At 44.7% G+C, this 24,921-nt stretch overlaps 1 protein-coding gene and 1 long non-coding RNA gene across 3 annotated transcripts in view; one reads left to right on the forward strand and one right to left on the reverse strand.

The window, feature by feature from the left end:
• Window positions 1-24,921, forward strand: part of CDH4 (cadherin 4) — a 1,009,876-nt gene that overhangs the window by 968,713 nt on the left and 16,242 nt on the right. For both annotated transcript variants that reach the window (XM_077252850.1, XM_077252851.1), the window contains 4 exons: window positions 1,952-2,205; window positions 9,925-10,067; window positions 10,992-11,225; window positions 12,171-12,404. In XM_077252850.1, the coding sequence (XP_077108965.1) occupies window positions 1,952-2,205; window positions 9,925-10,067; window positions 10,992-11,225; window positions 12,171-12,404 (865 nt within the window). The remainder of the gene's footprint in view (window positions 1-1,951; window positions 2,206-9,924; window positions 10,068-10,991; window positions 11,226-12,170; window positions 12,405-24,921) is intronic.
• On the reverse strand, window positions 20,421-23,098 carry LOC143765803 (uncharacterized). The gene is made up of 2 exons (XR_013213462.1): window positions 22,903-23,098; window positions 20,421-20,499 (listed from the first exon to the last, which is right to left on the reverse strand). It is a non-coding gene; the product is annotated as an uncharacterized LOC143765803 (long non-coding RNA).

Below are 24,921 nucleotides of genomic sequence, written 5' to 3' on the forward strand. Positions count from 1 at the left end.
CAGTATTTGTAAGCTAAATTGGCAGCCTGATAAATCCCCAGCCAACAGGAAGCCCTCCCCCCTGGCAGTATATATTAGCTCACACATACACATAATAGACAGGTCATGTGACTGACAGCTGCCGTATTTCCTATATGGTACATTTGTTGCTCTTGTAGTTTGCTTATTAATCAGATTTTTATTTTTGAAGGATAATACCAGACTTGTGTGTGTTTTAGGGCGAGTTTCATGTGTCAAGTTGTGTGTGTTGAGTTGCGTGTGGCGACATGCTTGTAGCGACTTTTGTGAGATGAGTTTTGTGTGGCGACATGCGTGTAGCAACTTTATGTGTCACGTTGCATGTGACAGGTTAGTGTAGCAAGTTGTGTGCAGCAAGTTTTGCGCATGGCGAATTTTGCGCGTGGCGAGTTTTATGTGTGGTGCGTTTTGAGTATGTGCAAGTTTTGTGTGAGGCAACTTTTGCATGTGTTGCAACTTTTGTGCATGTGGCAATTTTTCCGCGCGTGCAAGTTTTGCGTGTGGCGAGTTTTCCATGAGGTGAGTTTTGCACGTGTGGCTAGTTTTGGGTGTGGCGAATTTTGCGCATGGCGAGTTTTGAGCCGCGACTTTTGTATTTTGACTTTTATGTGGTGAAATGTGTGCTGAGGGTAGTATATGTGTTCAAGCACGAGGTAGTGTGTGGCGCATTTTGTGTGTGTTCATATCCCCGTGTGTGGTGAGTATCCCATATCGGGGCCCCACCTTAGCAACTGTACGGTATATACTCTTTGGCGCCATCGCTCTCATTCTTTAAGTGCCCCTTGTTCACATCTGGCAGCTGTCAATTTGCCTCCAACACTTTTCCTTTCACTTTTTCCCCATTATGTAGATAGGGGCAAAATTGTTTGGTGAATTGGAAAGCGCGGGGTTAAAATTTTGGCTCACAACATAGCCTATGACGCTCTCGGGGTCCAGACGTGTGACTGCAAAATTTTGTGGCTGGAGCTGCGACGGTTCAGACGCCAATCCCGGACATACACACATACATACACACACACATTCAGCTTTATATATTAGATAGTCGTGTTACACTCCCCTCACTTCTTGTAACCTACAAGTGTACAAAGATATTATACAGTCACCATGTGACAAGTGGGCCTGTGTAACTTCAAATGCCAGGGCTGAATTTTAGTCCCAGTCCGGCCCTGCACAGGGGTATAAAAAAAATTGTTCATCCTTTCATCCAGAAAATTGGGACAATTTTTTTCTCACTTGTGCAATCCATATTCAATCCGTTTTTTACAGCAGCTATTTATCATTTACAAGACTTTTTACAGATTCCTACGTTACAGAATTGGAATGTATCAGTAATAATTGTATTCTATACTGCGGCATTTGATTTTTTTCATGCACCCATAGACTTGAATGGGTGCGTCTCATCCGATTTACAGAAGAAACTAATGAATGCTGCAATTTTTTTTCAAAAAATTTTTCAAAAATGCTTTTCATCTGCACTGCCCCATGGAATATCATTGGTCCGAGTGGTGTTAGTTTTTTCACAGACAGCACTCAGACGAAAAATATAATAATCTGAACATGCTTCAACACTGAGAAAAGAAAGGGAAGAATAAAGAATTGTTAGAACCAGTAGCTCGGACTGATTGATACCATTTTTGCAGATCACTTAGCTGGATAAAGACTTTCTGCAGGAGCAAAACATTAGAAAATATTAAAGATTATTTAGCCAATTGCTTAACTTTGCATTTTGGAAGCAAATGAATAATAATAAATATAATTATGTGGTGCAAATGTGTATATAGCCTTTATTACTAATGTGAATATACTACAAACTGAGCACAAACTAAGCTCCCCCAGCATTTCCAATGGCACTAATTTCCTAAAGAGTATATCCCATTTCCTGCAAATTACAAGCCCCTCTACCTGCTGGTAACTCCTGTCCCTTCTGTTTCAGCCGGTGGATTATGAAATGAACAAAGCTTTTTTACTAAATGTCATGGTGACAAATAAAGCGCCTCTGGCCAGCGGCATCCAGATGTCTCTACAGTCCACCTCTGCAGTGACCATTTCCATTATGGACGTCAATGAAGCCCCATATTTCCCCAACCGAAATGACCCCATCAGGCAGCTGGAGGGGGAGCCCGCAGGGAGACTGCTGACTACATTCTCTGCTGTGGATCCAGACCGCTCCATGCAGCAAGCTCTGAGGTGGGTGACATACACATATTAAGCAAACCTGAACCTGTAATATTTAACGCCATGTAGAGTTCGGACCCCTAGGAATCTCATTCAATTTTACATGTAAGAAATCTAAAAACACTGCCTATGACCAATAATAAACTAATAGTAAACTCTGTCTTCAGTGAATACAGATTTTCTCATTACTGAGATAGGAGATGACAGTTGGTGCTCATGAAGTTCTATGTAGAACTTGCAGCCGAATGTCTGTGTCTGCCTTCAACTCCTCCTCCTCCAATTTTGAAAACACCATTTGTCATCTCCTGTCTCATTAATAGGGAAATGTATCTTCACTGAATACAGATGAATTGACAGTAAGGCTATGTTTGCACGTTGCGTTTTTGATGCATTTTTTTCGGCAGGCAAAACCTGCTCTTTTGGCAGTCTGAAACTTGCTATATTTGTGTCTTGTGCATGCTGATAAAGTTTACTGCATAAAAAAAATCTGATTGTACTTCATCAGGTTTTGTTCAAAAATATGCAAAACCCTATCTGCACTAAATACTGTGGACACAAAAACTATTTGTGTACCTGAGATTTCTAAAATCTCATAGACTTCGCTGGTACTGTAAAACGCAGTGGAAAATTTGCATTAAAAAGAACACTGAAAAAATACAATGTGTGAACAAAGCTTTAAAGATCAGTCCAGAAGGTGAAAGAAGATTTCTCCGCTAAGCTATATTGCAAAGTTTCTTATTTTCATGTCTAATATTGATTTATAAAATAAAAATTAATACGGCAGTTACTCTAATTTTGTATAAAGAAATTCTGCTACGGTTCAGGTCTATATTGTACGGAATAACGCCTCGTATTATTAATATTAGAATAGTTAGAAAACAACCATAGTTGTGCAACCTGTATGACAAGGGTTATTTTCGTGGCTGAGACTTCTCTCTGAGCCAGGCACAGGAAGGTCAGGATCTGGAAACTGAGGAGTGGACTGTGCTACACTGTTTTTTGTATCTCCCATAGAAGTGAATGGGAGTTACAGAAACAGTGCAGTTCAGATTCTTATCTTAAGACAGATAGATATTCCTATATCTGCCATGAATGAGTAAATTAAGCTTTGGGACTCCAGCAAACCACAGTGAGAGTCATTATCCACAAATGGTCTGCCGATCAAAATTAGCCCAAGAGCACAGCGACGACTCATCCAAGAGGTCACAAAGACCCCACGACAACATCCAAACAACTGCAGGCCTCACTTGCCTCAGTTAAGTCAGTGTCCATGACTCCACTATAAGAAAGAGACTGAGCAAAAATGGCCTCCATGGCAGAGTTTCAAGACAAGAAACACTGCTGAGCAATAAGAACATAAAGGCTCATCTCAGTTTTGCCAGAAAACATCTTGATGATTCCCCAAGACTTTTGGGAGAATACAGTATGGACTGACGAGACAAAAGTTGAACTTTATGGAAGGTGTATGTGCCATTACATCTCGTGTAAAAGTAACACAGCATTTCAGAAAAGGAACATCATACCAACAGTAAAATATGGTGGTGGTAGTGTGAGAGTCTGGGTGTTATGACTTGAACCCATCAGCTCTTGTGCACCAGGCGGCAGCTCTTCTCTCTGAGCTATTCAGCTCGCTGGACTGTTCTTTGCTAAACCAGATACTAGTACCTGTGTTGTTCCTGATGGTCTCCACCCCTAGTTCCTAATGGTCTCCACATCGAGTTCCTGATTGTCTCCACCCCGAGTTCCTGATTGGCTCAAACCTGTGATCTCCTGATTGAACACCCTACTTAAACCTTGCACTGCATTTCTGTCCTTGTGAGATTATTGAGCTCCACCAAGCCTTTAGTCTAGCTTTTTTCCACCTGCTGCTTATTCTCAAGATTCTACTGTTGCTACCATGTACCAACTTCTGGCTATTTCCTGACTATGATTCCTGTTTATCCTCCCAAATACACTGCTGCTCCGTGTACCAACCTCTGGCTATTCCCTGACCACGGTACCTGCTGGTGCTGCCCCTAGTGGTTGCAATATCACTACTCCAACTCCGGTCAGTCCATAACACTGGGGCTGTTTTGCTGCTTCAAGACCTGGAAGACTTGCTGTGTTAAATGGAACCATGAATTCTGCTGCCTACCAATAAATCGTGAAGGAGAGTGTCCAGCCATCTGTTCGTGACCTCAAGCTGAACCACACTTGGGTTATGCAGCAGGACAATGATCTAAAACACACCAGCAAGTCCACCTCTGAATAGCTTAGGAAAAACAAAATTAAGACTTTGGAGTGACCTAGTCAAACTCCTGACCTTAATCCGTTTGAAGTGCTTGGCATGACCTTAAAAAGGTGGTTCATTCTAGGAAACCCTCCATTGTGGCTGAATTACCACAATTCTGCAAAGATAAATAATGTAGGTAGTGGCGCTTGTATATGTAAACTAGATAGCAACAAATAAGACAACCACAGAGTTGTCAAAAAGACTAACTCAAACTAATATAAAATATTTGCACTTTAGCCAATTAACGAGACAGAAGGAACCAGTGGAAGGAATTGGGGTTAATTTTTTTTTTTTAATTTTGCCTGGTAAATGCGAATAAACCTGGCTAAATGACCCCAGATTTAAAAAAAGTATTAAATGTGCAAGGCTATGTATGTGTCATAAAATGCACTCAAACCTTGAGTCAGAAAAATTGACTACTAAAAAGTTCTAATAGTTCATACAATAGTAGCAAGATAAATTGAGTCCTGGCAAATTAAAAAAAACAACAAAAACAAACAACTAATTCCTTCCACTGGTTCCTTCTATCTTTGTTAATTGGCTAAATTGCAAATATTTTATATTAATTCTGCAAAGATGTGTGTGCGAAAATTTCGCCAGAGCGTTGTAAAAGACTCATTGTCACTTATCGCAAATGCTTAATTGCAGTTGTTGCTGCTCAGGGTGGCCCAACCAGTTATTAGATTTAAGGGGTTTTTGGATTTCTTTTTCCCTTTGTCTAATATTTAAATTTGTTTGGTAATCTGAAACATTTAATTGTGACAAACATGTAAAAGAATGGGAAATCAGGAAAGGGGCAAACACTTTTTCACACAACTGTAGATTTGTAGCTTTGAAAAAAATTCCAGCAGATGTGGTTGGAAAATCTACAGTAAGTGAATGTAAATGTCTGATAAACCTGTATCTGTCCTAAGAGAAAAAAGTAACAAAGGCAATAATAAATATGAGTGTGAATTGGATGGACCAGGTGGTGTATTTTGCCATCAATCTTCTATGAGGTTGCAGAGAATTCGGCCAGTGCATTATTTCATTTATTAGCGGACATTGTCCCAGTGTCTTTGTTCTAATGATATCCTCTGGGTCTTCAAAGTGACGACCTTTCTGTCATAACGACGATTTGGAGCAGCCCGTCAGGCCAGCGTCTAAGATTTCAGAACATTGTTAAATTGTGTCAGGGTGCAGAGGCGATCAGCAAGCCTCCTGTATACCTCACTGTTGTAATTCAGTCTCCAGGGGGTGACCAGGATAAAAGGGGGTCAACTACAGGAAGACGCAAGGGAAGCGTTGATGCTAACCCAGAATTCTGTTCCATGACGACTTTTTACCTTTTTTCTTTTTTCATATTATGACTGTGAGAGAAAGCAGAGTCCAGCTGGTGTAAGCCCAATTACCCACACTTCACTTGTGACATTTTTATAATCATTATGTGGTTCAGACACTTCACTCGGGGGCCTGGCCGGCTGACAGAGAAAATGATTATATTGACTCATGGAGGCTCCTTCCTATCGCTTCTGGACATATAATGAAGCCTTTAGAAAGACATTCCCAGTTAACGAGGCAATTTCTTCTTATTTGTTCCAGGTTGTATCGCCGATACTGTCACAAGGTGTTTCGTTCTCTTTTGTGGTTGTTTTTTCTAGGTTTGAAATACTCGCCCCTTTCCTCATTGTTTTTTTTTTTTTGTGAAACTGACTTCTGGAAATTGTCTTATTCAAACAAAAAATCTTATCTTTGAGAAGTCGTTTAGGTGCAAAGGAATTTTTGCCATAGTAAAGCACTAGTACGCCCAACAGCCAAAAAGTGCCCAAATTACCATAACCTGGTATGAGTGGAGATCTTTTTTTGTCATCTTTTCTTTACTGATCTCCAGTTTGAATTTTAATGGAAAATTAATTTAGGACTAAAAGGCCCCAATGTTGCATCTGTCAAAGGCCGCAGACTCAAAAGGGTTACCTCGGACAGACTGGGCACAAGCCATTCCGTCCGGCAGATTCCAACCTTCACTCTTTAACTCCTGTATGGGGATCTGGTCTTACAAATGGGTCCAGTGGATTGCCTCCATGGAAGGGCTGCCATCTGCAAAAGCGAACCAGAGGCCGGAAGGGTCACTAAACAGGGTCAAAGCCAAGAGGACACATCACAAACAGAATCGTAAAACAGTAGAATAGCCAAAATTCACACAGATAACAGGAGTCAGGAAAACACGACACACAATGACAGTAGCACAAGACAGATAGCAAAACTAAGAGTGGCGGAAGAATGGGTGGGTGTTAATATCATCAAGATGGCAGAAATAAGCTGCACATGCTGCTCCAGCTCTTACACCCCTACTACTCTCCTTCCCTCTTTAAACTCTGGCCTTTAAAGGGACCATGGTACATCAGTTAGAAAAACGAACACATTCAAATTATTTAACCCCTTTTATGCCTCTTCATGAATCTGGACTGCTAGATGAGTGGCATGCACCTCTGTGTGCATCTAGCTACAAATCCTACTCCAGCCCCTGGTGGAAAAAGATTTCTGACTTAATTACGCTCCCGTCACTCCCCACCACCACCCATATTGGCGGAGCTGGGAGAATCTGGCCCAAAGTTGCAAAATGTAGCCCAAGCTCCGAGTAGTGCCTACATTTTTTGACTTTTCAAAGCTTTTATGCCAGAATCCAGGATGAAAGCTTGATGAATCCGGCCCATGTGTATAAGGGATTGTCAGAGACAGCTGTTGGTTATCCTAGGTGTAAGCGTGAACTAAGGCCTCATAGCTATGACAAAGTCATGTAGAAGAAGTTGTATGGATGAGTACAGATTTCCTGAAATTCCGGACCATAACACCACATTTGATGGCGCACGTTACCCTTTTTTTGTGTGGAATCTGTGTTTGAGCTTGGTAAAACTTGGAGGTGTGCATGAGGCCTAACCTGAATACATGTATTGCCTTTTCCATTCCCTCTGTCACTTTACTTCGTATAATGACACATAACAATTTTGGCTGAAGAACAAACCAATATTTGCATTTTCAGTACAGTCAACACACAGTCCTTTTTTTCCTAATAAATGTGAATTATTCCTTTAGGAAACTAAAATAATGAGCTTACCATGACTGAGACTCCACTGTAAACACATGACGACCGTCCAACTGAGACTTATCAAAATCACACTTCTCAGTTACACAGACCAATTATCCCTAAATATCCCAACAATCTGTCCCTTTATTATACTTTCATTGGTCATGGGCTCTTATAGCTCCACCAACCTAATATTTGGCCAAAACCAGGAGTTGCTCCAAAACACAGAACAGGAGTGAATCAATTATAGTTTTCTCTATCTTACGCTTCTGATTTTGGCTTACAAATACAGAAATAAATACATGAGAATTTAGCCCTATAACCAAATGATGCTGCAGAGATATAATGACATTTGAGCCTATGTGCTACTTTATTATATTTTTCTCCTCTTTTAATTACTGAATATTTCGATATATGACATACAAACTGATTAGGTGAAAAGAAAAGGATCAGAAACAGCACTAAACAGGGATTTAACCAAAATAGTGCACTCAGCTTAGAGAGTGTATCATCAGAAAATGACCTATTGATTGAATTAGGTTTTTGCGATACCTGTATTTTTTAAAAAATTGTTGACAATGGTTTTTTTTAATTATCTTTGTTAAAAAAAAATCTTGCAATTTTTAGACTGGCCACTAGGGCTTTTTTTGGGAATCACACTTCATGCTCTTTCAGGAACAGTTTTCAGTAGTCTCACTATGATCAGAGGCAGGATTACAATGACAGGTAACACCTCTATACCCAGCTGATTAGACAGGATCCATCAATCACAATAAGTGATGTCACAGCTGCCCCTGCCCCCCTCCCTTCACAATGACGTGTGCACATGCTCATTTGACACTTCAATACAAAAGTTAGGGTAGGTATCTGACTATTGTGGCTACGTACATGTGTTATTTTCTGAAACAATATGAAATTAAACATTTAAAAAGCTCTAGAGTCCGGTGTGTAAAGAAAGTGTAATTTGATTGCTCACTGAAGACAGATGTTTAGACAAATTTGAGGATTTTTTTTTTAGCGTGATTGATCAGTGCAGGAGAGATTAAGTGACTGATAACTGGAGAAAGTTTCTTACTTTCACTTGCACTGTTCATTTATGAAAAAAAATAAAAGTGTGGTTGTTATTTAGCGATCTGAATCTCAAATGAGAGAATTTGAAGGGGCTGGCTGCTAATTTTTTATTGATAGCCTATCCTTAGAATAGGACATCAATGTGTTATCAGTGAAGGTGCGACACCCTATACCCCCGCTGATCAGCTGTCCAGCGAAGGCCGGAAGTTCTTCCATGCTGTCGGAAAACAACAGCTCTGTCATTTCTATAGTGGCTGCAGCCGGGCACTGCAGATACACCCCTTATTGAAATGAACAGGGGGTGAATCCTATAGTTTTGTTGTATTCCGGGCATTATCTGAGAACTTTCGGCCATCGCTGGGACAACTGATCGGCGGGGTGACTGGTGTTGCGCCCCTGACACACAGCTATTGATGCCTAAGGATAGGCCATCAATAAATAGCAGCCAACCTCTTTACGTAAGATTATCACACACAACGAGTCTCCGAATCCATCCAAACAAGTTGGATATACTATTTTCTATGTCGGTGTGCTTAGAAAACAAGGTTTTGCTGTTGACTGTATTTTTATTATTTTCCGAATGCATGCATCCTAGGACACTGCTGTCCCATACATAGCCGTAATACAGCGGGATATTATTTTGCACGATGGCGTAAAATATTGTAAGACTTTTGAGAACGGGAAGACTTTACATCTTTGTCCTTAATGGAATCTACCTGATATAATGAAAAATAAACTCCAGCTGCACTGTATAGGCACACCCCATAGAGAAGCAGATGATACACTGTGCAATTTACTAGGAGAATCAGGTAAAGTAATTGAAGAAAACATGGAGAAAATCCTCACCCTTTATCCTTGGCGTGTTCTTTCCTTTGTTGCCCTCCATGGCAGGTAATGAACACCGCACACCGCTCGGGAGCCTATTCATGCAGTATCTCAGCGTACCTGTTCAGGTCAATCTTAAAAGAAAATTGGTTCCATCTGTTACCATGGGTTGTATTAATGAGTTTGGGAGACTGCTTTAGTGAAACCTTCTGAAGTTTTAAAAGCTGAGCCTTTTGGGCTGGCTCCATCTCAATATAAAATCTTGGGCACCATCCAACCATGCTCAGATTCAATTGTAGCCGGAGAAAAACCACTTTGCATTGACCAATGAGTTTCCCTAGGCGCCCAGCAGCAGAACGCACGGCTCACAATTGGCAACCAAAGTTGTTTTAAGTGTAGCCGTTCGGATTGATGACAGTAGACCTGCAGGCTGGAGAAGTAAACAGTATGCTCTTAGTTTTTTTTCTTCTTATTTTGTTTTATCCTGTTTCCTCTTCAGATACACCAAATTGCATGATCCTGCAAACTGGCTCGCTATCAATACCACAAACGGGCAGGTGTTTACTACAGCCGTGTTGGATCGTGAATCCCCCTTTGTTAAAGATGACATCTATCAGGCCAAATTCCTGGCCACTGACAATGGTGAGTTCCATTACGGCAGTGAGGTCAGATCTAAATGAACCAACATCATTTATATTCCAAGTGGGTCAGATCGTGCATGTAAGGGCTTGCCAACATGAGTGTATGACTCGGCGAGTGCTATCTGATGTTTTATAGGATAGCACTCAAACAAGCGTTATGGTATAGGGCAGTGTTGATCAGTAAAAAAGATGCAGAATGCTGCAAGTTGGCTGCGCAAATTGGATCACACTCACCCATTCAAGTCTACGCAGGGAAATCATCGGACTGCACTCCGATTACCACAGACTCACACAATGGAGAAGATGGAGAAATCTTGTTCTCCATCATCTCCGCACCTGTGCTGGCGATTCTCACATTCATGAGAATCGTATCACACTAAGCTGACACTGAGCAAACTCGGATCAGAACATAATCTGATTCTCACGCTTGTGTGGCCCCGGCATAACTTATATAACAAAGTAGATGTTCCTTGTCCAGAATTGGCAGCTCTTAGTATTTGGTTGCAGAATGATGATAATCATGGGTATCTAGAAGTTTTACAAAATACATCATCGTGTACATGTAAAATGCAAAGGTCTTAGGATGTGACTGCAAATAAAATGAACAGGGGTGGTATGATAATAAAATCCAAGATATGCATACTATGACCGGGTCACTTCAATATGGCTGCCTCTTTTATGTCATCCACATGCAGTTTTGCACAACTTTACACCCCGTTCTGATAAGTATCTCCATACACATATTGATTGTTGGTGGGGGGGCTCTGTACGCTCTCCTGCAGCGCCCCCTACTGGAATGGGTGATATGATTTCCATAATATCCTTAGTACCTGTCACTAAGTGGAGAACTTAATTTACGTTATGATGAACTAGCCAAAGAAAAAGAAAAAAAGAGGTAACGCTTGTCTTTTCTTCCTGCTCATAGGAGTGCCCCCTGCTAGTGGCACTGGCACACTGCACATACAGCTCATTGACATTAATGACAACGCCCCTGAACTGCTCCCCAAAGAGGCCCAGATTTGTGAGAGGTTCAACTCCCGTGGTATAAACATCACCGCTACCGATGTGGATCGCAAGCCCAGCGGGGACCCATTTGTTTTTGAACTTCAAACTGTTCCTTCCACCATAAGAAGAAACTGGACAATCAACAGAATAAATGGTGAGTTGTGGAGGTTGTCACAGAGGTTACCTTCCAAAGGTTCACAACATGTCAGTGGAAATACGTATCTCACTGGGTGTCTAGCTGGTGAGATCCGCAGTGATCCCGAGAACTGGGTTCTGCTGGAGAATGGGGAGTGCAGCGCTCCCAGAAATCATTGGTGGTGGAAGTGTTAGGTGAGGACTTTTTAAAGCAGTTTTTCCTTGTAGCAGTGTTGCGGCTCTTTGCACCAAATTTATCAAAGTGTCACACTTTCGAGATTTCACTCTTCCGTCTGGAGTGAATGTGCAATTTTTTTATAGCTTTAAAAACATTTCTAAAACTGACCTTCATTTGCATAACTAACCACGTCCACTTTTTTAAAGACTCCAGATTTATGCCCAAAAAGTTGAAAATTCTTTGCACAAAGCATTGCACAAAACTAATGAATGGAGTGAAGGTTAAACAGGCCCACCTGTGCTCCATCGTGGGTCTGCAGAGCCCCGTTATTGTGGTTCCAGACCAATGATCTTGGGATTGCTGGGGGTAACAGTAGTTTGGAACCCAAGCAGTAAGTCTTCCCCTATCCTATTGATATGGAATAAGTTGAAATTCTAAGAATAAAGATTTAATAATGTTACCCAATCTTGGAAGAGAAGGGTGGAGGGAAAGGTACAGTAAGGCAGCTACTTTTTTGGCATTAGTTGTTGAAAAGCTGCTGCAGGAGTGACTGGCAACTAATAAGGCAAGGGATCCGGATGCAAAAATGGCAACACAGTGAAATAAGAAAATGCCAGTACTACTTGTGGTTTACTGACACATGGCCATAATTGGGTGGGATTTTGGTAATATTTCTATTGGTGTCCCTAGTGGGTACAGTACCTAGCATTAGTTATATATGGGGAAGAAAACTTGCAACAAGAAAGTCTTGTGTGTTGTTCTGCTACCATCTTGTGGTCATTTCAGGTAACTACGCACGCCTCAGCCTTCAGATTGGATATTTGGAATCGGGAGTGTACGAGGTCCCCATCATTGTGACAGACTCGGGGAACCCACCCTTGTACAACAAGTCTGTCATCAGGGTCAAGGTCTGCCCCTGCGATGAGAATGGAGACTGTACGACTATTGGAGCGGTGGCTGCCACCAGGCTGGGCACAGGAGCAATTATCGCCATACTCATCTGTATTATTATCCTACTATGTAAGTACAAATAACATGCTCTAGCTTCATTTCATTTTGGGGTGACAGAGGAAAGAACATCCTTGTAAGGTCATTCTCCCAAGCAATAACGTCCTGGGATGCGAGGTGGATTCACACGTGCTGTCATTTTTTGGTCATCTTACAAGTTGATTTTCATGCAGATTTTCTGTGGTTTTAACCATTAAAATCACCAACAAAAGAGACGTGAACAGGACCAAAATAGTAGTAAATAAAAGTATATCCTATCCTAGTATATATTAACAAAGGGGGTTAAAAATGGTTACCAAAAAGGTTTAAAAACATGGAGGCACACATGGGTAGAGAGGGGGGCGTTGAGGCATAAGACCAAGAAGATCTGCACCAAGAAAGCTATGTGCCCACATTTGGTATGTATATAGCTTCCCATGGACGGGTGTCTCAGGGAACAAATAAGCAGCATGTGCATGAGATCTCAGAAATCTCATTCACTTTACTAGTAATATAAAGGGCAAAGGTTTTTTTACCCTTCAAAGAAAATGGCAAAAGTGAAGCCTCTATAGTAAAGCACCAATTACCCAGTCTGGGATATTACTCATTGCAAAGCAAGTCTTCCTCAGAAATGAGCTTGTTGGATGATTCAGCAGACTTATCCATGGCGTCTGTGAATCCACCCTAAGATTAAAACATGAGCAGAAAATCCGACCGTAAACTGATAAAGTGAAGTGATGATGATCTTCTGAAGTATCATCTTGAGATAATCAAGCTCTAAATTAATTCAGCCTCAGGTGGCCAAAACACAAGGGTTCTCTGGGAAAGAGGATCTTTGATATAATTTGTTATATAGGTAATATGATGGACGATCAATCTTTGCTTTGTATTAGACACTACATGCTATCTCGGTGGAGGGGGATCCCAATAGTCAATTAAAGAAGCCCTCCTCCCATAAAAGTATTTATCTTAATATATTGCAGTAATCATATTATATAGCCCTGTGTACTTACAATTGCCCATTTTACCTTTCTCCCCTGTTAATGCTTTTCTTTTCTCTGATCTGTGTAGAAACAGTCCTTTTTTTCATGCATGAGATATCCCCCTCTTCAACTCCAGACTCCAGCTCCCCCCTGCCAGGGACTTTTGCAGTGACTCATGACTCATACAGGGAAAATTGACCTCCTGTTTCTACATAGAGCTTAGAAGGATTCAGCTAGTCAGATTTTAATCACGTGATGTCATGGAAAAGACAAAAACATGGGTAGAAAGACAAAATGAGCAATTGTAAGTACACAGTGCTAATGTAATGGGAGTGCTTCTTTTAAAGTGACCTCTTCAAACAACACAACTAGCATTCTGATAAACCTAGCATGTATTACATAGTTGTCTATTCATTCAGCTTCTTGGGGTGATAATAACTGAGTGTCGGAAGGTATAGTACATGATATTGAAAAAAAAAAACGAAATCATGGGTATACACAAGAACCATACTACCCAAAAGGAGGGGACCACTCCTCACTTGGCAGGTACAATAGTTGGACACACTGCAATCATATGCTCTTTGGGGTAAGTCTATTCTCAGAGGGATTTCTTAAACCTATTTTTGTATCTTTTTGTTCTATGTGAGCTCGTTATTTATTTCCTACTTACAGGAGGTCATATGATTTCTTCGTTCAGAGGTAAATGAAAGTTATCTCCGGTCCATCGCTGAGACCTTGAGCAATTCTGAGATCATGGCTGTGCAATTGTTAGGTGCCCGAGGGTGGTAGTCGTGGACAAGCTGTAGTTCCTGCACGCTCTGGCACCCTACAGAAAAATCGTTTCCCATTCCCAGTGTGCTGTTAGGTGTGGGGTGCATCACACTCACTTGTGGGCCATAGGCCTCTGCTGACTCCAGGCTTCCATCTTCAGGAACCGCCACACACAATCCAGGGGATACAAGTGTTTTTCAAGAGTCAAACTTTTCCTGAACAGTTCACTGTCATTACAGCGGAGCATGTGGGATAACTAACAACAGGTTACAGTCTTTCCCTCAGATACCAGACATATCTTCAGCCAAAGCACTCGTTCCCGATAGAGCATCCCTTTTTCTACTGTCTCCACTACCTCTAGGGATCCTCTCCACCGATGTCAGTGCACGCGGATTCCATTGTCCTCCACCTTTTGAAGATCAGTGTTCATCTTCCCCTGCAGGTGCGATGTGCCCTATGGCCCCAGTGCCAATCTCAAGGTCCCAGGCCAGACAAATAGATCCGCATGTAGGAGTTGTTTGCCAATCCACTGCCCCGAGTGATAGGCCCATGTTGGCCATAGCAGCCCACATCACTTGGACTCCACGAAGAGCTTGCTTAAACCTTCCACTACGCCTAACCCCACACTATTCCCCTCCCAGCTGTGGGCCTGTACCTAACATTAACTATTCCTTATTTATTTCCTATCTCTACAGTATATTACTAATAATCCTTGCTTCCTTTTATCTTTAAACACTTGTCTTTATACACTATCATGGGGTTTCTGCATTTGCCCCACTAGTCTACACATTACCATAACACATAACGTAGGGATCATACACGCTGAATGCCTAAAACTCATATCACTGTTCACATTACACTTATGCACACGGTAGTTGTCTTCTGGGTAGGGACTGGGCAAGACAGTCCACATCCTCACACAACCCAATCCTAAAAGAAGTGAAGGTGCGCATTCATAGTCAATGGGACTCCAGAATAAAACGCTCTGCTATTTCCGGCAGTCCCGAGCATGTTCACCACCGCTCCATTCAGGATCCAATGTTTTCATCTTGTGATTGTTGGGAATCCCAGCAATCAGACACATAGTGATCACCTATCCAAGGGGATATGCTTGGAGTCTTTTTTTTTGGGGGGGGGTTTATGTGTTGTTTGGAGTGTGGTAGGAAACCGGAGACCCCAGAGGAAACCCACACAAACATGGGGAGAACATACAAACTCCTAGCAGATGTTGTCCTTGCTAGGGAAATGTTGCCCCCATTTGTCTTTGACCTGTGTAGTCGAACAGAACTCCATACGCCAATGATCAATTCTCAAATTTAAAAAACGCACACCTCCTGCTCTACTCTGCTTCCCTGTAGCACTTATACCATAAATCTGCTAGATTTGATGGCTGCCGTGTGGCACATGGCCATACCTCTGCAGACGTGCCCTGGAAGCACATTTGTCCTTGCTAGAGCTCACAATGTCACCGAGTTGCTGTTTACACCCAAAATTATTCCAATCACTCAGCCCTAGGAGCAAGGTGACCATAATCAAGGGGGATCATTAGCATGGAGTGCAACAGAGAACAATCATGGAGCCGCATTCTGTTACTTCTGCATCTGCTTAACTTTCATGTTTGTTTAAAATCTGGGAGCCGAGCGTCATATGAAGTTAATTCCGTTTGATGGGTAATTGAGAGGGGTTCGTTCACCGTCAGCTGTTGCTCAGATCCTATAAAAGCTTTTACTGATTTACTTGTTTTTCTGCTGTAGGAATTTTTGTTTTGTTTTATACAGAGTAGTTTTATGATCTGACAGAAATGCTTCCAATCTGCAGCCTATTGTTATAATTATACTCATGTATATTCAGACATTTATCGTAGGTTTCGTGCTTTTTGAGCTGATATCACACTGGTATCACGCTAAACTATTACATTCCCACTGATGGCTGCTCCTGGAAACAAAACCACTTTATACAAACTGCAGCGCTCAGTTTATCTAAAACTAGAAAAGAAAAAGCACTCCTAGTGTAGGTGGACCACGGGTAACGTCGGTGGATTGTGAGCTATTACACTTCACCTGTAAATAGACTGTGTCTGAGTGTCTGCCTCCAGTAGGCATATAAGCCCGAAAATGATACACAGGAGAAGTCTGCCAGCACCATTATAGCCTACAACCCCCATTATAGCCTACAACCCCCATTGGCCGTAGTAGACTGCGTCTGCGTCTAGTAGGTGTATAAGCCCGCAAATGATACACAGCAGAGGCACGCCTGCTCTGCCAGCACCATTATAGCCTATAGCCCCATCGACCGTGGAAGAATATGTCTGAGTGTCTGCCTCTAGTAAGTGTATAAGCCCGAAAATGATGAACAGTAGAAACACATTCGCTCTGCTGGTAACATTATAACCTATGGCCCCGTCAGCCGTAGTAGACTATGTCTGAGAGTCTGCCTCCAGCAGGCGTGTAAGCCAGAAAATGATACACAGGAGAGGCACGTTTGCTCTGCCGGCATCATTATAGCCTATGACCTTTTGGCACATAAGTCCGAATTCTGTGTTGAGCACGGTTCGGCATCAGGACCGAGAAATGAGGATGTGAGACAAAATACTGCAAGCTTGCAGAGCACTACCATGGAGACGAGTATCCAACAGGTGAGTTTTCATGGTTTATTTAACACTCTGTCTTCCTTGCAGCGCTCACCAACCCAGCGGTATTTTGTCTCACATCCTCTGTTTATCTTAAAGGCTCATTGAGATGTTCATGCAAATCAGTCAGAGATTGGACCGGTAATGCACGGAATTGCCTTGAGCGCTTCATGTGTTTCTATGAGTGTGACACTCAGATTGGGAGAGTCGCAGAAAGTCCCTCCATTTGTGGTCGGTACTTGGATCAGTTTGCACAGACTTCTGAATGAGCCTTAAGTAAGGTTTTTTTGATTAAGTGGTTTTGAGGAGTTTTTGAATGTTTTGGAACAGATTTTCTGCTGATGTGTTTTTTTGTAGCCTTTTGGATAGCTAATGCCTAGATTGAAGCCGATTACATCAGAGGCTGCTTCAAAGGACATGCGTTTGCACACTTTCTTTTTTCCCTCCAGGCATTTTTCAAAACCAGAAGCGGAAAATAAAACAACTCAAAACACTGAACATGTAAACGGAAAAGTAGTTTTCGTCTGTGTGCCCAAAAAGTTTTTCAAGGAGTTCTTGGAGCAGAAATGAAATGGAAACTCTTCAACTCTTCCTAAACAAACTTTTGTGTATCTGCTTCGGAATCTCAGCAAAAAAACAATGTGCACATAGTCTTCAATAGAAATGAATAGAACGAGTTTTTGTATAGCTTTTGAAGCAATTTATCAAGCTTTTTTTTTAAAAAAAAAACTATCTCACTCCAAAATACACATACTGTGGAGACCCTTGGGGGTCGGCGGGTGCTCTGGTCCACTAGCCAAAACCGCATGGACCAGGGATAGTCCCACCGAACACCCACTCTCCTTTTAATGTGGGTGTAATACTACTCAGGCAACACAGGGTGGGGGTAAAACAGTGCGGCAATACTTTATTGAATCACAGAACAGGCAAGTAATACATAGAACAGTCCGAACAAAATCCCCAAGATGGTGCACCTTAGAGTCTCACTCTTCCGCTGACTTGCCGAGATAAGAGTAGCTGTTACTTCAGAGCTTCCAGGGTCAACTAACCCACCTGTGGCAAGCAAACAGAGAGGAGGTAACCACAAGCTTAGGAAGATGACAGTCCATTGAGGTACAAGGCCATTTGACCGCAGGGTCACAACTTTTTTTCAGCTTCCAGGGCCGACTACCCCACCTGTGGCACGAACACAGAGAAGAGGTAACCACAAGCTTAGGAAGATGACAGTCCATTCAAGTAAAAGGCCAGGTGACTGGAGGGTCACAATCTGGCTTCTCCGAACATCTCCAAGGAGCCAGATAACCGGCAGGTCCCAGTCCTGGCTTTCTCCAAACGTATCCATGGATTCGCGATGGTCAATAGAGCAGATTTGTATTCTTGCAGCCGGGGCCGTGGTCCCTTAATCTGGCATCCTGTAGAAAGGCAAATCTGTATCCATTGTGATGGAGCCATGATGCCTTGGCTGCTGTCCTATAGAGACACTCTGAATGTTTTGATACCTGTATGTCTTGGCTGAATCTCTAGCTGTCTCTCTCTCCATACAGAGGCATATAACCTCTTTTTATCGTTAAGAAGTGTCTTTCAATCCAGCATTCATAGATAAGAGGAAGAATGGCTCTAGCTGGCCTGGTCAATGCGTAATTCGCATATCAGCAAACATTACCAGTTATCCAGGACAACAGCACAGTATGTTACATCAGATGTCAACTTACAAAACAATATTATAGGTTTACACAAGCAAAAGTCTGTTTTTTTGAACAACCAGAAAGAAACACATAAATTCAAGTCAACATATAGATAACAGTGTATTCTTCTTGGCTTGCTGAAAATAGACGTCTGGTTAATTAAGATACAATGCTGTGTCCTCACACATACCCTGACAGTTTAGCTGAGCTGGGCTGAGGGAGCAAACTGTGGTGTCTGATGTGAAAATGCTTTATAGACATTGAAAAGCATAAATATTAGAAAATTCTATCAATAAATGCATTGCTCGAGTATAATGTGGGTTGTAACCCATTGTGAGTGGAGGGTATGTAAAAATATGTGAACAGAATAGTGAGCACAGCTCTGGGGTATAATAAAGGATATATCTTATGATCAGTACGGGATAAGCAATGTAATTTATGTAATAGTGACACCCCCAGCAGAATAGTGAGTGCAGCTCTGGAGTATAATACAGGATGTAACTCAGGATCAGTACAGGATAAGTAATGTAATGTATGTACACAGTGACTGCACCAGCAGAATAGTGAGTGCAGCTCTGGAGTATAATACAGGATGTAACTCAGGATCAGTTCAGGATAAGTAACATAATGTATGTGCAGCGCCCCCACTGCCGCAGGGCCGAGGGGTACCCGGTACCGGGCCTCTGAGTCTCTGCTCTGGGGTTGTCACGGTGGCTAGACCCGGTCCGTGACCCTGCTGAGGGGCGTACAGTAATAGATGTGGACAGGGCTGCCACTAGAAATTTCGGGGCCCCATACTGGCAAAATTTTCGGGGCCCCCTTGAGACTCCACCCAGGCTCCACCCCAGCCCCGCCTCCATGCTCCACCCCTCGAACTGTCCACAGTCCCACCGCTCTCTCTTGGAAAAACTCCACTTCTCACCAATCACACATTGAGGGTACGTGTCCACCTTCAGGATGGCCAGCGGTTTCGTCAGAGCGGCAAACCCGCTCGGCGCTAAGCCCCGCCCCCTACTGTGACGCGATGATGCCAGATGTGTTCATTGCACACATCTGGGATCATCGCACCCCACACATAGGGCCCTGTGTTATAGCTTGCGGCGTCGCAGCTGCCGCAAGGAACACGGACATGCTGCGATCTTAAAAGAAGCACCGCATGTCCGGAGTCGCAGGGCCGACGGGTGCGTGTTACCACGCATAGTGGAGACGAGATTTCCTAAAATCCCCTTCACTATGCTGGAACATCTGGACGCTGCGTGTTTGACGCTGTGGCCCCACCCACACAGCGTCAAACACGCAGCGTTTACTTAACGTGGACACATACCCTAACAGTTCCCATCACCAGATCACACATATAGCCGGCAGCTTTTGTAAGCCGCCACCATAACACGGTAGACTCTTTTGGCCGGGCACTACTCTGCTGTAACCTATTAAATATTTGTTAAAATATGCAAAACAATTTAGGTATATTTTTATTTATTTTTCAATTTTTAAAATGACCAATAATATCACATAAAAAGAACAAATACCGCTACACCATGACAAGATGACATATTACCACCACAGTGATCGAATAATATCACATACAAAGAACAAATACCGCTACACCATGACCAGATGACATATTACCACCACAGTGATCGAATAATATCACATACATAGAACAAATACCGCTACACCATGACCAGACCGCATATTACCACCACAGTGATCGAATAATATCACATACAAGGGACAAATACCGCAACACCATGTCCAGACCACATATTACCACCACATAGTGACTGAATACTACAATTCTGATCAGTAATAAAAAAAAAGCACCACACTATCACCATAAGTGCCATTATACACAGGAGATCTCTACTTAGTATGCAGTGTCTGTGTACAGATAATACAGTGATCACTAGTGAAATTATACACAGGAGCTCTGTATATAGTATACAGTGTATAGTGTCAGTGTATAGGTAACACTGACTCACCAGTGACGTCTCTATGTGAAGTCCTTCATCTTTCATCCAGCACAGACCGCCATCATGTCTTCCAGCCAGGACTCGTTTCTGCAGGAAATAACACAGTTATCTCGAGCTCCGCTTGTAGAACACATTACTTAATTTTTCCCAACTTCTACATTACACCGCATAAAGAAAAAGAGGCGACATAGTGTCACTCTACACAGTAACAGGACCGCCCCCTCATTTCAAACACTGTCCTCAAAAAATAAATACATCACTGCAGTAATAATATCCCTTAATTAGTCCCTATGGTAATAATATTCCCCATCCTGGCCCCCGTGTGTCTCATTCCTGGCATCAGCCATATGTTCTCCCATCCTGCCCTCATGAGTATCCTTTCTGCACCATATGATCTCCCCATCCTGCCCCATCTGTCTCCATCGTATCCATCCTGCCCCATGATCCTGCACAACCTGTCTCCAATTCTGCCCCCAGTGTCTCCAGTCATGCCCCCATGTCTTTCATCATACCCCATATCTCCATTCTGCCCCTGTGTCCAGCATCATAGCCCCTGTGTCCAGCATCATTCATAGCCCCTGTGTCCAGCATCATTCATAGCCCGTATCCAGCATCTCAGCCCCTGTGTCCAGCATCTCAGCCCCTGTGTCCAGCATCTCAGCCCCTGTGTCCAGCATACTGCCCCTGTGTCCAGCATACTGCCCCTGTGTCCAGCATCTCTGCCCCCTGTGTCCAGCATACTGCCCCCTGTGTCCAGGATCTCTGCCCCCTGTGTCCAGCATCTCTGCCCCTGTGTCCAGCATCTCTGCCCCTGTGTCCAGCATCTCTGCCCCTGTGTCCAGCATAATGCCCCCTGTGTCCAGCATAATGCCCCTGTGTCCAGCATTCTGCCCCATGTCCAGCATCTCTGCCCCTTTGTCCAGCATACTGCCCCTTTGTCCAGCATACTGCCCCTTTGTCCAGCATACTGCCCGTGTCCAGCATCTCTGCCCCCGTGTCCAGCATACTGCCCGTGTCCAGCATCTCTGCCCCTGTGTCCAGCATACTACCCCTGTGTCCAGCATCTCTGCCCCTTTGTCCAGCATCTCTGCCCCTGTGTCCAGCATACTGCCCGTGTCCAGCATACTGCCCCTGTGTCCAGCATCTCTGCCCCCTGTGTCCAGCATACTGCCCCTGTTTCCAGCATCTCTGCCCCTTTGTCCAGCATTCTGCCCCGTGTCCAGCATCTCTGCCCCTTTGTCCAGCATACTGCCCCTGTTTCCAGCATCTCTGCCCCTGTGTCCAGCATACTGCCCCTTTATCCAGCATACTGCCCGTGTCCAGCATCTCTGCCCCTGTGTCCAGCATCTCTGCCCCTGTGTCCAGCATCTCTGCCCCGTGTACAGCATCTCTTCCCCCTTTGTCCAGCATACTGCCCCTTTGTCCAGCATTCTGCCCCTTTGTCCAGCATCTCTGCCCCTGTGTCCAGCATCTCTGCCCCGTGTCCAGCATTCTGCCCCTGTGTCCAGCATCTCTGCCCCCTGTGTCCAGCATTCTGCCCCGTGTCCAGCATACTGCCCCCTGTGTCCAGCATCTCTGCCCCTTTGTCCAGCATCTCTGCCCCTTTGTCCAGCATACTGCCCCTTTGTCCAGCATACTGCCCCCTGTGTCCAGCATCTCTGCCCCTTTGTCCAGCATACTGCCCCTTTGTCCAGCATCTCTGCCCCGTGTCCAGCATCTCTGCCCCTTTGTCCAGCATACTGCCCCTTTGTCCAGCATTCTGCCCCGTGTCCAGCATCTCTGCCCCTTCGTCCAGCATACTGCCTGTGTCCAGCATTCTGCCCCGTGTCCAGCATCTCTGCCCCTTTGTCCAGCATACTGCCCCTTTGTCCAGCATTCTGCCCCCTGTGTCCAGCATTCTGCCCCCTGTGTCCAGCATTCTGCCCCCTGTGTCCAGCATTCTGCCCCCTTGTCCAGCATACTGCCCCCTGTGTCCAGCATCTCTGCCCGTGTCCAGCATCTCTGCCCCTTGTGTCCAGCATCTCTGCCCCCTGTGTCCAGCATCTCTGCCCCCTGTGTCCAGCATCTCTGCCCCCTGTGTCCAGCATCTCTGCCACTGTGTCCAGCATCTCTGCCCCGTGTCCAGCATCTCTGCCCCCTGTGTCCAGCATCTCTGCCCCCTGTGTCCAGCATCTCTGCCCCCTGTGTCCAGCATCTCTGCCCCTGTGTCCAGCATCTCTGCCCCCTGTGTCCAGCATCTCTGCCACTGTGTCCAGCATCTCTGCCCCCTGTGTCCAGCATCTCTGCCACTGTGTCCAGCATCTCTGCCCCCTGTGTCCAGCATCTCTGCCACTGTGTCCAGCATCTCTGCCCCCTGTGTCCAGCATCTCTGCCCCTGTGTCCAGCATACTGCCCGTGTCCAGCTTTCTGCCCCAGCATGTCCAGCGTTCTGCCCCGGGCCCCACTCCCCTGGGATCGCCGCTCTGAAAAAAAAAAAAGCCGAGTTCTTACCTTGCCATGCTCCTGCGGCGGGGAACCTCACTTCCTCCACGCAGCCGCAGGTGAAGGACGCACTCGCCGGCGGCTGACAATGACGTCAGACGCCGGCGAAGTGCGACTGCGCACTGCGGCCGCTGAAGTCAGCTGCCAGCCTCCGACTGGCTGGCGGCGGCCGGCGGCTGTTAACTATTGACGTGCGGGCACGGGCCCGCACGTCAATAGTGTCCCGCAGCGCCGGCAGGGGGGGGGCCCGCAGCGCCGGCAGGTGGGGGGCCCGCAGCGCCGGCAGGGGGGGGCCCGGTGAGCAGATTAGACGGGGCCCGATGCGGGCCCCCTCTGCTCACCGGGCCCCATACGCCAGTCATGGCTGTCATGCCCTGATGGCGGCCCTGGATGTGGATGGTGGTAGTGGTGCGGTGTAGTGCCGGTCGCAGTTAATAACGAGGACACAAGGTTGCAGTCTCTTTACCTCTTTACTGAAGGCTTCTGGGTCCTCAGTCCGGAATACGGTTAACCGGGCTGCGCAAGTCCGGCCGGTCCGATGGCACCTCCAGAGTTCCCGTTGCAGGTGGAAATCGGTGCCTTCCTTCTAGCGCTTGTGTGTTGTGGTCCTCCCCTGCTGTGCTTACGGGATAGTCCCCACAACTGTTGTGTCTGTTCCTCGTGTTCCCTCACAACAACTCAATTCTGATGTTCTTCTTATTCTCGTCCCCCAGATCTTATGGTAGGACGCACCCGTATGACGGGAAGGCTCGGAGCTCTTCCGGGACCCTAGATTCGCCCCTCTCCAAAGGTTGCCCCCTATGTCTGCGTAGGTGATGTAGGTGAGACAGCCAGCCTATAGCTCTCTGTCCTGCCGTTGGTTTGAAGTAATGCCTAGAGCTCTGTACTTCCTCGGCGTTCCGGCCACCGGTTATTTACGCCTCAGTAGGATGTTGCCTCGGTCTAACAGCACGACTCCTACTGGTATTTCTCCCTGTTGCGTTGATCTCGTTTCTCACTCAGCACAATAAATCTCGCTTCTTGTCCTTTCTTAGGGCACCGCCGCTATGAAGTGCAGGCGCGGTCCCGTAATGTTCTCTCTGATTGCCAGGCCTCTGTCAGGATCCCACCCCTGACAGGGACCCTACCGAATCTTCCCCTACAACACCCTCTGCCACAAGGTGTTGCCTGGTTCCAACCCAGTCAGCGTTCTCTCTAACTTCCTGCCTAACCCCCAGTTTTACCAGACTGTGAGGAGTGGCCTAATGAATAGTACCCTTAGCTCCCCCTGGAGGCCAGACTGTGAAATGTATTGGTGTATGTGATACCTGGTCAGATGAACTCCTTCAGTGCCATCAGACGTACCATAGCCCCCCTTAGCGGCGGAGCCACAGTACTGCAACGACCAGGACTCTGGGGTGCTGCATATGTATACAGTACAGTGACTCCACGAGCAAAATAGTGAGTGCAGCTCTGAGGTATAATACAGGATTTTCAGTATCGGTAATGTAATGTATGTGACACCTCCAGTAATTGAGTGCAGCTCTATAGTATGCTGAAGTATATACAAGGTGTAACTTCTCAGCAGTCATTTTATTATCATCACAGGCAGTATAACATGATTTACTATTCACAATAGATGATGTTTCAGCTACCTTCTCCCCCGTTCTGCACAGTGACCTTTGCACAGATCGCCGAATATGCCCACCACACTCTCACAAAGAAGTCAGTGAACACCTCCAGATTATTGTTCGTAAATGGGACTACTAAGCACATCTCTATCATGCACAGAAAACTGAAAAAGAAAAAAAGAGAAAGTAAATAAAAGCAGATTAAAAAAAATAATTTATCAGTATTTATTTTGAATTGTTTAATAGTATGCTGATGTCGGACACCCTCCCTTTGATGTGGGCTCCGACACTGAGCCCACATCTTTTCTGGCACATGTTTTGAACAGCTGACATATGCCTCTAGCAGTCGTAGGTGGAATTGCAATCCACCCATGGCTGTTAACCCGTTAAATGACATCAAATGTGACAGCGGCACTTA

The sequence above is a fragment of the Ranitomeya variabilis genome, chromosome 4 (genome assembly GCF_051348905.1).
Source record: "Ranitomeya variabilis isolate aRanVar5 chromosome 4, aRanVar5.hap1, whole genome shotgun sequence".
Lineage (NCBI taxonomy): Eukaryota > Metazoa > Chordata > Amphibia > Anura > Dendrobatidae > Ranitomeya > Ranitomeya variabilis.